This window comes from Trichechus manatus, unplaced genomic scaffold (assembly GCF_000243295.1).
Source record: "Trichechus manatus latirostris isolate Lorelei unplaced genomic scaffold, TriManLat1.0 scaffold00061, whole genome shotgun sequence".
Lineage (NCBI taxonomy): Eukaryota > Metazoa > Chordata > Mammalia > Sirenia > Trichechidae > Trichechus > Trichechus manatus.
In genome coordinates this window covers 13,410,401-13,422,958 of record NW_004443997.1, presented here as the reverse complement: position 1 = coordinate 13,422,958, position 12,558 = coordinate 13,410,401, and the positions used below count along the sequence as shown (strand labels likewise).

The 12,558-nt window shown below is 47.1% G+C and overlaps 1 protein-coding gene across 1 annotated transcript in view; it reads left to right on the top strand.

Moving 5' to 3' along the window:
• ALDH2 (aldehyde dehydrogenase 2 family member) overlaps positions 1 to 12,558 on the top strand; it is a 29,573-nt gene that overhangs the window by 3,727 nt on the left and 13,288 nt on the right. Inside the window, exons 2-3 of the mRNA XM_004379070.3 lie at positions 10,354 to 10,458; positions 12,123 to 12,263. Of these exons, the coding sequence (XP_004379127.1) occupies positions 10,354 to 10,458; positions 12,123 to 12,263 (246 nt within the window). The remainder of the gene's footprint in view (positions 1 to 10,353; positions 10,459 to 12,122; positions 12,264 to 12,558) is intronic.

The following is a 12,558-nucleotide window of genomic DNA, read 5'->3' as shown; positions in this document are numbered from 1 at the left end:
AGAGTAGAACTGTGTTCCACTGGGTTTTCAATGCTGATTTTTTGCAAGTAGATTACCAGGGCCTTTCCTCCAAAGCACCTCTAAAACCCGCTGCTATCCAGTCAATTCTGACTAATAGAGACCCTATAGGAGAGAGTAGAACTCTCCCCCAGGGTTTCCAAGAGGGTGGACTTAAACCACCTACCTTTTGGTTAGCAGCTGGGTGTGTTAACCATTTGCACCACCCAGGGACTCCAATCCCACTGCCATCGAGTTGATTCTGACTCATAGCAACCTTACAGGACAAAGTAGAACTGCCCCATAGAGTTTCCAAGGCTGCAAATCTTTACAGAAGCAGATTGCCACATCTTTCTCCTGCAGAGAGGTTGGTGGGTTCAAACTATGGGACCTTTCAGTTAACAGCCAAGTGCTTAACCACTGCACCACCAGGGTTCCTATTCCCAGGGACTCTAGTGGTGATATAACTCTGTCTTATGTAGGTGCTGTTGTTATTTGTAATTTGTTTCCTGAGGTGGTCAAGTTCAGTGGGAGGTTGGGGTAAATTAAACTTGTATCTTTGTTCTCAGCCTCTTGGCCACAACACTCAGGAACTAAAGAGAGAATTGAAAAAAAAAAAAATTTAAAAAGGATCTCCTTAAATGGAGTTTTCTGATTATAATAGTAACACATCTTCAGTACAGAAAGGCAAGCATTACAGAAGTCTGCAAGATAGAAACTCCTTGGAAATGTGCAAAGGCTTGAACAAATACTCATTGCAACATAGTTTGCATCAACAAACACTACTGAACAAGCCAGTTCAGTTATCCAAACAAAACCCATTGTCATCGAGTCGATTCAGACTCATAGCAACCCTATAGTATAGAGTAGAATCCCCCATAATGTTTCCAAGGTTGTAATCTTTATGGGGAGCCCTGGTGGCACAGTGGTTAAGCCAGCTGCTCCTTGGAAACCCTATGGGGCAGTTCTACTCTGTCCTATAGGGTTGCTAGGAGATGGCAGTGAGTTCTGTACCTTTATGGGAGCCGACTGCCGCATCTTACTTCTGGGGAACAGGTGGTGGGTTCATACCGTGACCTTTCAGTTAGCAGCCAAGCACATAACCACTGGGCCACCAGGGCCCATTCATTTCAGTTATAGGAAGGAATAATTCTGTGTATGCAGCAGTTACCAGAAATTAACTGGATTGTTTCGATAATGGATCTCAAAAACAAAGTTTCCAGAGGGGAAAATGTCCAGCACTCTGCACAATATGAAACTAATTATGTAACTCTTAAAACTACACAAGACAAAACTGCATTGCATGTGTACAGACATCATCTCCATATAAAACTGTACTGGAAAGAAAACCTCCCTGCTGACTGCCTGGGTGGGGTGGGAGAAAGAATGTGGTTGTATGTAGTGACCAAAGGGGACTTTGGCTTATATTTAAAGGTCTTATCTCTTTAAAAATAAATAGCCAGTAGGCAAATTTAAGAACAGTCCTCTGATATCCCAGCCCTGCTAACAATTGGTATACACAGACTACAAGAATTTGATTTTTCTTGTTTTCCTGGGCTGAGCAGTGGTTTGGAGTGGCTGCGGGCTGACTGTTGTCAACTGAACTGTCCCCACTTGGATCATTCCGGTTTTATTGTTTGTTGAGAAGGAATTTTAAGATCCTCTGTAGAAATCGGTTCAGGCAACCCAGGGAACAGGAGCTGATACTCAGAATCCCAAAGACCTGAGGATTTTCACTGGGTCCCTCCTTGCTTATTTCTGCTTCTAAACAACAGCTGCCAGCAGAACCTCCTGCCTGCCCAGACTCTGAACCTCCTGCCTGCCCAGACTCTGCGGGCGGGCTAGAATAACGTCTGAGGTCAAGTGGATTATAGCATGTTTGTGTTATACACATGCATATTCCCTGATTGGATAAACATAGTTATTGATCACTATTCTCTATCAGGCCCCTATGCTGAGGAATTTGCTTACATTGTCACCTTATGTCCTACCAACAACTCTGAGCCAAGTGTCCCATCTTAAAAAACAAAATAAAACCTATTGCCATCGAGTTGATTCTGATACATAGCGACCCTATAAGAGAGTATAACTGCCCCACAGGTTATCCAAGGAGTGGCTGGTGGATTTAAACTGCCCACCTTTTGGTTAGCATCCGAACACTTAACCACTGTGCCACCAGGGCTCCTGTCACATCTTACAGATGAGGAAAACTAAGGCCCAGGGAGGTCAAGTTCACGTAAGTTACCAGTATGAAACTGGGGTTCAAACTCAGCACTGTCCAACTGTACTCTTAGTTACGTGCCATACTGCTTTGTGGACAGATTCTGTGGTCAGACAAGGAAGCAAATTATTAAGGCACAATTGAATCGAGTATTTGAAATCAGAAGGCAGAAGCTGTGTTTGTTCACAGTTGTGTACCTAGCACCGAGCTTGGGAAATAATCACTACTTAGTAAATATTTATTGAATGTATGAATGGCTGCCATCTTGTGTCTCCAGGAGCGAGAGAAAAGGTTGCTTACTGGAAACCCAGTATTTCCACTCAAAAGGGCCCTCATTGCAAAGTGAGCGTTAACTTGAGCAGGATACAGGGACACGCAGGGAGTTGCTGAAATTGGCCAGCGAAAGGTGTGCACACAGGATGGAAATTGCCAAACCCCAGGCACATCAGCAAGTTGAAATCGTGCCTGCCTGGCAAACAGTCCGCAGCAGAATCAACCCTGGAGTCTTGGAAGTGGTGAAAGTCCAAGAATGCATAATGATAGGCCCTATGGGAGTTGGGGTCACGTGCCAGAATGTCTCCAGCAAGTCTGGGAAAGATGACTGCCCTTGGCCTTAAACCTGAACTAACTCCGAGGCTTCAAGAGGATTGTGTGCATGTTTATCTTGAATTTGTTTCCCTGGGAATCTTATGATGCAAAAGACAGCATATGCTTCCTGTTGGGTAGAGTTACCGATCAGTCACCTAAACACCAAATGCCCAGACAAAAATGCCAGCAGGAGTCACCCATGCGTTAGAAAGCCATGGCATTTGCTCAAGGTTTTGGGAAAGTAAGGTGTTTCAGGGATGTGGATTTCCAAGGTAACAAATCCCTAATCTCTCCATGCATCAAAGCTTGGCCTAAGATCTTTCTCAAAGGTGCCCTGTCTCCTTAAATTGGGACCACTAAACATAATTTAACCTTTTACCGGTGACCTCGAGCAGATTATGAATGTCCTTTGTCAGTGGGGACTGAGTGTCATTCTGGCTGTCTCCCTGAGCTCCAGCCATCCTGCTTACAGCTCTGCTGTTCCTGCCCCAGCTTCTAAGCCACCGTCCCCCACCCCCAAGTTTCTGTTTGCAGTTAGCAATCTGCTGGAACCTGGAAAACAAGATATCCAAGGCTTCATAGAACTGTATGTTTTTCTTTAATTCAGCCAATCTAATTTTTATAAAGAAATCTGTCCGGAGTTTGCAAAGATGTGCTTATAAGGATGTTTGCTGCAGCAGGCCTGTTGGGAATGATGAAAACTTGTGTGTTTGTAGAAAACGGTTAAATGAATCCTGGCCTGCCCATATTGAGGAGTGCTGTTTCTTTTGAAATAATGAGGCTGTTGTAACTGGAATGATGTCCAAGATAAACTGTTAACTGAGAAAAGCAAGTTACAAAATAGAAAGTCTGCCATCCCATCTAGGAGCCCTGGTGGCGCAATGGTTAAACTCTTGGCTGCTAACTGAAGGGTCGGCGGTTTGAACCCACCAGCCACTCCAAGGGAGAAGAGACCCACCGAGCTGCTCCCTTAAAGATTAAAAACAAAAAAACTCGTTGCCATCAATTCCAACTCATAGCGACCCTACAGGACACAGTTGAACTGCCCCACAGGGTTTCCAAGGCTGTAAATCTTTACAGAAGCAGATTGCCATGTTTTTCTCCTATGAAGCAGCTGGTGGGTTCGAACCACTGACCTTTCAGTTAACAGCCGAGCACTTAACCACTGCGCCACCAGGGCTCCTATACCCAGGGACTCCAGTGTTGCTATAACTCTGTCTTACGTAGGTACTGTTGTACTTATAATTTGTTTCCTGAAGTGGTGAACTAGGTTGTGGTCACATTCAATGGGAGTTTGGGGTAAATTAAACTTGTATCTTTATTCTTAGCTTCTTGACCACAACACTCAGGAACTAAAGAGAGAATTGAAAAAGGAGAGTTTGAAAAGGATCTCCTTAAACAGAATTTTCTGATTATAATAGTAACAGATCCTCAGACAAAAAGGCAAGCATTACAGAAGGCTGCAAGGTAGAAACTCCCTGGAAATTTGCATAGGTTTCAACAAATATTTATCGCAACATAGTTTACATCAGCAAACACCAGGAAACATGCCAGGTTGCCCTCAGTAGGGAGTAAAACGAACAAAATATTACGGTTGTCCAAACCCAAAAAAACCCCAAACAACCAAACCTGGTGCCATCGAGTCGAGTACTCACAGCCACCCTACAGGACAGAGTCGAACTGCCCCACAGGGTTTCCAAGGAGCGGCTGGTGGATTCAAACTGCTGACCTTTTGGTTAGTCGCTGAGCTCTTAACCACTGTGCCACCAGGGCTCCTCCTGGCACACAGTAGGTGCCAAATGGAGACCCTGCCTCCTCCCTCTTGTCGGCCTCAGCCCCTCCACTCTCCCCTCGCCTGTGCTGCTGTAGCCTCCCTGTTCTTTACAGCTCCTCCTGTCCCCAAGCTCTTCCTTGCTGTCGCCCCTCAGGTCTCCCTTAAATGGCACCACCCAGATCCCTCTGTCTGCGGGCTCCAGCCCGTGAGTTATCACTTTTCACTTGGTAGGTTTGCTTGTTTCTCGGGTCTCCCCTCCCTAGGACGTTAGCTCCAGGGAGCTGGGACTTTGCTTTGCCATGGCGAAGGCTCTCAGTTAAAGCTTACTGAATGCATAGATGAATGCATCCAATTTTTACAAAATGGAGAATTATTTCTTAAGATGCATAGAAAATAGAGTATTTTGATAGAACAGCTCTACATGTTTGATAATCCTCCAGATTCAAAGTGTCACCTCCTGATGATCCTAGGATGTCACTCTGCATCTGGAAACGAAAGAGGCAAGTGAATGGGGAGGAGCCCCATCTCCCAGGGTGACCTAGTTAAGCCTGTTACTTAAGTCAAGCTTTGCCTTTCAAGGCTGACAGGTGGTAAGAATTCGGCCTGGATTCTGCCCCAGTGTTTATTCAAGGGAAGTTGCCATGAAACTCTCATCACTTCTAACAACTTGGTAGGGGTCTAGGGCTCAGTTTGAGAACAGTTCATACCCCAGCTCCCCCTTGGCTGGGGGAGGGAGAGACTAAGGAGGTCTGGCTCTAGGGGAAGGGAAATAGGAAATCTAAATGGGAAGAAGGATCCTAATTCCTGATGAGCAAACCCAGGCTTATCTGAGAGAAGAGAGGATGGATTATCTAAAATTCAGCCTGTCATCTGGAAGAGCACCAAAAAACCAAACCCACTGCCCTTGAGTCATAGGACAGAGTGGAACTGCTGCACAGGGTTTCCAAGGCTGTAATCTTTTCTGGAAGCAGACTGCCACATCTTTCTCCGAAGGAGTGGCTGGTGGGTTTGAACCACCGACCTTTCGGTTAGCAGCCAAGCGCTTAACCACCGTGCCACCAGGGTTCCTCCCAGGAAGAGTGACCCCCGCAAATTCTGGGCTTCAAAAGGCAAATAGAGGCCTTTGAGTGATCTTTCCAGAGTCCTAGTCTAAGATCTTTGTGTCCAGGGAGAAAGGGGCAAGGCCAGGAGGGAGCTTAGCCAGACAGGCCGGCATCTCTGCTGCTTTTCCTGTTTTCTAATCTTTGCAAAATAATAAATGAAAACTTTGTCTCAGGACAAACTAATTTAGAATGCCTCTGTGCTAGCAACAAGACAGAAAGGTCATACAGACGCTGGCCCTTTCTCCTGAGAGCCTGTGACCTGGGAAAGATGCGCGATCTGGAGTAGATAGTAGTGACTGCAGTGTGAGACCCACTGGGAGCAAGGCCCAGCTTAGGAGCTTTACATGCAGTGGTGCACTCAGGCCTCACATCAGCTCCCGGAAATCTCATCCACAGGGATGGATGAAGCATCTGGGAAGTGAAGACATTGGCCCAGGGTCACAGCCTATGTGGGGTGGAGCTGGGATATGAACCCAAGACACCACCCAGAATAGAAATGGGAAATCAGCATAGAGATGGAGTTTTGGAACTAAGACCTCTAGCCTCCATGAGGGTGACCCAGGTGGTGATCGAAAGCTGGAGTTGGAGGAACAACTGGGCAAAGAGCACAGGCCTGGGAGGCACAAAGGCTGGGATTCAAGTCTTGCCTCTGCCACTCACTGCTGTGTGACCTTGAATAAGTGGCTTGACCTCTCTGTGCTCAGAATCCTCTGCGGATTGGAGAGGACGAAGGTCACTTCTAGGTTTGCTGTGAGCGTTCAGTGGGAATAATCTGTGAAACCAAATCTCCTGCCACCAAGTGAGCAGCTAGTAAATAATGGTTAGCTGTTTCCATGACATGTAGGTGGCTGCATGGACATCCTCTTGGTCAGCGGAGTAGTGCGGGGGCCTGCCTGGAGCAACCTCTCACACCCCAGACCAGCCAAGCTCCCCGCACCTGCTGGGGCTGCCTGCTGTCCCTGCTCTAGCCAGCACTCTCCCTCCTCATGTGCCTCACCCTCACCCGTGAAGCCGGAAGGGGTGGGTGGGAGTGAGGCTGTCAAACATGAGCCTGCACAGCAGGTGACAAAGGGGACAGATGCTCTGCACACGGCTGCAGCCTTGCGTGTGCCGGGCCCTCCACAGGCGTTAACCAAGAATCCTCCTGGGAGCCCCATGAGCTACTCCTCCACGTTCGTCGGGGGGCCGAGGCGGCTGGGAAATGGCAGTCAAAAATTGAACTTCTGCAAATCAATAACGGAAAGACAAACAACCTAATTAAAATATGAGTAAAGGACTTGAATAAATGCTTCTCCAGAGAATATACAATGGCCAATAGGCACATGAAAAGATGCCCAGCAACATTAGTTATCAGGGAAATGCAAATTTAAACCACAATGAGATATCACAGAGATGGCTATAATAAAACAACAAAGCAAGTGCTGGCGCGGATGTGGAGAAATTGGAACTCTTGCATTGCTGGTGGGAATATAAGATGGTGCAGCCACCATGCAGTTTGTCAGTTCCTCAAAAAGTTAAATGTAAAATTACCATATGACCCGGCAATTTCACTCCTAGGTACATACCCAAGACAACTGAAAGCAGAGACTCAAACAAATACTTGTACTTGAATGTTCACAGCAGCACTATTCACAATAGCCAAAAGGTAGAAACCACCCAAATGTCCATCAACAGATGAACAGGTAAACAGAATGTGGTATATACATACAATGGAATATTATTCAGCTATAAAAAGGAATGATGTTCTGACACATCTCACAAGTGGATGAGCCTCGAAAACATTATGCTAGGTGGAAAAGCCAGTCACAGAAGACTACATATTGTAAGATTCCATGTCTATGAAGTGCCCAGAATAGGCATATCCATAGAAAGCAGGTTAGTGGCTGCCAGGGGCTAGAGGAGAGGGGAGTGGGGAATGACTGCTAATGGGCCTGAGTTTCTTTTCTGGGGTGATGAATATGTCTTAAAACTAGGCAGAGGTGGTAGTTGCACAGCATGGAGAATGTGCTCAATGCCACTGAACTGTTCACTTTAAAATGGCTAATTTTATGTGAATTTCATCTCATTAAAAAAAATTTGAACTCAGGCTCTCCTGGCTTCTGAGCCTGAGCCCTTTTTGCCATTCCTGTTACCCACCCCCACTGTGAATACCATTGCTCCATCTCCCAGCCCTCCTACAGGAAGAAATAAGGTGTCATTTTCCTCAAGATTAATGATCAACCAGGTAATTTGAAACCAATCAAACATGGATTTCAAAAGCATCTAGATTAATATTTACCTACATTATTGTCTTATCAAATGCCCGGGGCCTCTTACTGCAGTAAATACTGAATTTGAGCCTAGTAAAGCAAACCCTACTAGATCCTTACATAATGGCTCCTTCCTGCAGCAGCCCTGTCACTGTCACTACATTGCGTGCTTACCACGTGCTCTGCACAATGCAAACATGGGTGCGTTTTCTCACTGAACTCTCACACCCTGCCCTCTGAGGAAGGTGCTGTTGTTATCTGTGCCTTGGAGAGGCGAAGTGACACGAACTCATTGCTGCTCAGTCAATTCCAACTCAGCAACCCCATAAGACAGAATAGAACTGCCCCATAGGGTTTCCAAGGCTGTAATCTTTATGGGAGCAAACCGCCACATCTTTCTCCAGCAGAGCTACTGGTGGGTTTGAACTACTGACCTTTCGGTTAGCAGCCAAGTGCCTTGAAGTAACACAACCAGGTGCAAAAAGAGCCCAGAGTCACCCAGACTCGTGGGCAGCGAGCTGTGCCCTCCCTCCCTCCCCGGCCCCTGCTGGCCCTGAACTCTTGGATGTTGGCATGAGCCAGGCTCCAGGCTTGGCTTGATGGCTGGGTCTTGTTTATGGTCACAGACTCTGGCCAGAGTGACTGCAGATGACTTCCCGGGGTCCTAAGCCAGGGCCAGGCCATATTGGGATGCTGAGGCCGAGAAGCCTCCTTGAGAAAGGAGAGCAGAGTAAGCCTTGGACTGACATCCTTGCCTGCATCTCACCTGTTGGACTTTGCCAAGTGACATGGCAGGGAGCCCCTTCCTGAGATACCAGCTTTCCTAGCCTGAGGGGAACAGGATTCCTGGGAAATTTTTTCTCTGTTCCCCTGAGGCCATCACCAGGTCCCTGGGGCAGAGAGCAAACTCAGCTCTTGGTAAGCAGCCTTTGGCAGGGACCCTTTCTCAGAGAATGAAGCCACTCGCTCCCACCCAGCTGCCACTGGCCTCTTTAAGTGAGCGTAAAGCCTCACACATGGGTCGCCAAGAGTCGGAATAGACTCGACAGCAAGTAACAACAACAAAGAATCTCTCCCAGATGTGGCTTGGTCGTTGTTATTACTCAAAGTAGCAATCACAGTGATTGCCAAGGAGTCTAAATCACGACCCAGGCGCCGAACTGAGGGTTTCACAAGACCTGTCATGCTCTCTGACCCCATCTCCCATCACTTCCTTCCTGGTTCACCAGTAATTCTGGCCCCCTTTGTTTTTCCTCAAATGCACCATACTTTTGCTGCCTGGACTTTGCACTTGCTTTCCCTGCTGCCTGGACCGCTCATCCTCTGTCACTTCTGGTGGCTGGCTCCTTCTCATCTTTCAGGGCTCAAGTCCAATGTCTGTTCCTCAGAGAGGCCCTCCCTGACCATCCCAGGTACCCCCAACCCCCATCAGTATCAGATCCTGTTTTTCTCCCTTGCACTTACCATTACAATCTGAAGTTGTCGTCAGTTATTTGCTTCTTTATTTTCATGAGAGCAGGGTGCTCATTGGTTTTGTTGTTCACTCTGTCCTCAGCCTCTAGCACAGTGCCGGGCACACAGCAGGTGTTCACTTTTGCTGTATGGATGAAAGAGTAATCTACTTCAGTCCCCACAACAACCCCATGTAGTACTGTGATAGAGTAAAGATGGTTACAGATTCTTTACTACTCCTCCCAAGAAGACGTGGAGGCACTTTCCCTACTCTCTCTGGTCACTTCTTTTGGCCATATGACTTCTGAAGCTAGGTCTTAGGCAGCCTTTCAGGTTCCACTGGGATCTCTTGAAACACCCATCTGTGGAAGCCAACTGCCATGTAAGAAGTCTAATTACCCTGAGACCGCCATGCAGTCTGGAAGCCCAGGTTAGCCACTTGCAGAGAGAGCTAGCTGCCTGCTAGCCCCAGCTGAGGCGCCAGACGTATGAGTGAAGAAATAATCCTGCCCACCCAGTTGTGTCAAGCCTTCAGATGACTCCAGCCCCAGCCTCCAGCAGACAGTAACCACCCAAGAGGGCCCCGGCGAGCATGGCCCAGCTGAGCCCAATCAACCGACACACTGAGAGATGTTAATAATAAAAATTTGCATTAAGCCATTGAGTTTTGGAGTGGTTTGTTACACACCTCTAGATAATTGGACCGGGTGAGAATAGTCTGTTTTTCGGGTAAAATAAACCAAGGCACCAAAAGGTCAAATGACTTGACCAAGACCACTTAGCTTGGAGTAGCAGAGTGGGCACTCCAACTTGGATTGTCTCCATGGCCTGTGCTTTTCAACCTACACCACTCTGAGGCTAACTCATATTTGTTCTTTCTGGAGGTTTCTTTTTGGTTATTATTATGTCACTGATGGTCAGTATTGCATTGAGAGCTGATCCTGATAACTCTTTTACTTCTCACTGTAGATCTTCATAAACAATGAATGGCACGATGCCGTCAGCAAGAAAACGTTCCCCACCATCAACCCATCCACTGGAGAGGTCATCTGTCAGGTAGCTGAAGGGGACAAGGTGAGAACCCCTTACTTACCTCGGGGCGGGGATGAGCAGGGTGGGGGATAGGCAAGGGTGGCTTCCTTTTTTTTTTATTATGGTAAAAATATACATAACAAAACATCTACCATTTCAACATTCCTTATGTGTACAATTCAGTGCCATTAATTACATTATGGTTGCATAACAATCACCGCTATGATGGCATCATTATTTATTGTTTTTTTAGAAGAGAAAGAAATTTCAGTATTGAGTAAGCATTAACCCAGAATGTGATGCATCACAGGCAGTATTTTTTATTTTATGTTGTTGTGTGGTTGAAACTTTACCATGTACCTGTGTTACCAATTTAAAAACTTGAGTACATGAATAAACAGACTTCCCTGTAGAGAAAGGTACTAGATTGTACCTGGGTTTGATAATGCATAGTTGTGGGTTTGTAGACTTGGGAGTGAGTGTGGGGAACATGTAATCCAGTCTCTCTTCTCCAGTCCTGGAAGGTGAAGGTCAGAGAAGATAGATACACAGCTGAACAGAAGTCATGGAAGAAGTCTTGTTGAGTAGAATTTGGGTCCCCTGAGATCTAGCTCGGGGGATGGTAGTAAGTCTTGTTTGACTTACACATGATCATGGTAATTAAAAAATTAGCTGTTGTGTCTCTTAGTAAAAGTCTTTCATTTTTTAATAGAAAAATCATTAAAAATAATTCGGGAATGCCTCCTACCCTCTGTTAAAGACAATCCTTAGCATTCACGCAGAAGAATTTTCTCCCCTTGTTAACAGCAAACTGGACTGTTTTCAGGTTTATAGGGTAGTCTGATGGTAAGTGTGTTTAATATTAATGAAAGCTGTGCTTTCTGCCTCCTAATATGCACCTCCTGGTGACACAGTGGTTAAGAGCTCAGCTGCTAACCAAAAGGTTGGCAGTTTGAATCCATCAGCTGCTCCTCAGAAACCCTATGGGGCAGTTCTACTCTGTCCTATAGGGTCGCTATGAGTCGGAATCGACTCGATGGCAACGGGTTTGGTTTGTTTTTTATATGAAAATGGAGCCCTGGTGGCACAGTGGTTAAGAGCTTGGCTGCTAACCAAAACATCGGCAGTTTGAATCCACCAGCCACTCCTTGGAAACCCTATGGGGCGATTCTCCCCGGTGCTATGAGTCAGAATCGACTCAACGGCAACGGGTTTTGCTATATGAAAAATGCTAGTTGTGTTTATTTTACTGCTTCCACAAGGAGAGAAAGATTGTTAAACCTGCATTTGTTGGAAAATGCCAGCCATTACAGAAGGAATGGCTAATTCTGCTGGACTTCCTTTCTTAGGAGGAGGAAAAATGGTCAGATTCCAAGAAGTGGCCCTGAGGGCCTCTCTCTCCAAGACTCTTTGGGGGATTCTGAAATGAAAACACAATAGTAGAAATGGTCAAGAGTCTCATCCCCACCATGACACCAGAAAGGAGAGGAAGGTTGTGTTATTCACTCCTGTTGCTGAAGTCTGAGCTTGCCAAGCAGGACCTTTCAGGACTAGGAGGAACTGGTTCCGGCAAGTCTTCTGAGAGATCCACACACAAGTGGTTACTGTGTGGCCTGAGGCCTCGGTGGGGGGTGTTTGGCTTGCGGGGGCGGCACTTGGAGGCGGTTATGGAGAAGGCCTGAAATGCCTCCATGGGTATTTTCCAGGACGACGTAGACAGGGCAGTGAAGGCTGCCCAGGCCGCGTTCCAGCTGGGCTCACCCTGGCGCCGGATGGATGCATCGGATAGGGGCCGCCTACTGAACCGCCTGGCTGATCTGATTGAGCGGGACCGGACCTACCTGGCGGTGAGTCCTTGGTCTTCTCCTCCCATGTAGCAAATGGCTCAAAGCATTCTGTGAGCCACCAGGGGCCACACTGCTGACCAGTAACTGATCAGCAGGGCAGAGGGTGGGAGCCTTTGGATTATGCCCCTGCATTCAACCAGAAGAGCCTCTCGCTGTCTCCTTTGATGCAGTGGGGTTTGGCTAAGAAAGGAGGAGACTGGAGAGAAGGAGAGGGGGGGCTTCCTGGGAGAGACCCCAGGGATGGACACCTCTCCCTGTACCCCTCTGTGTGGCGCCCCCTTCCCCCTGGCTGCTA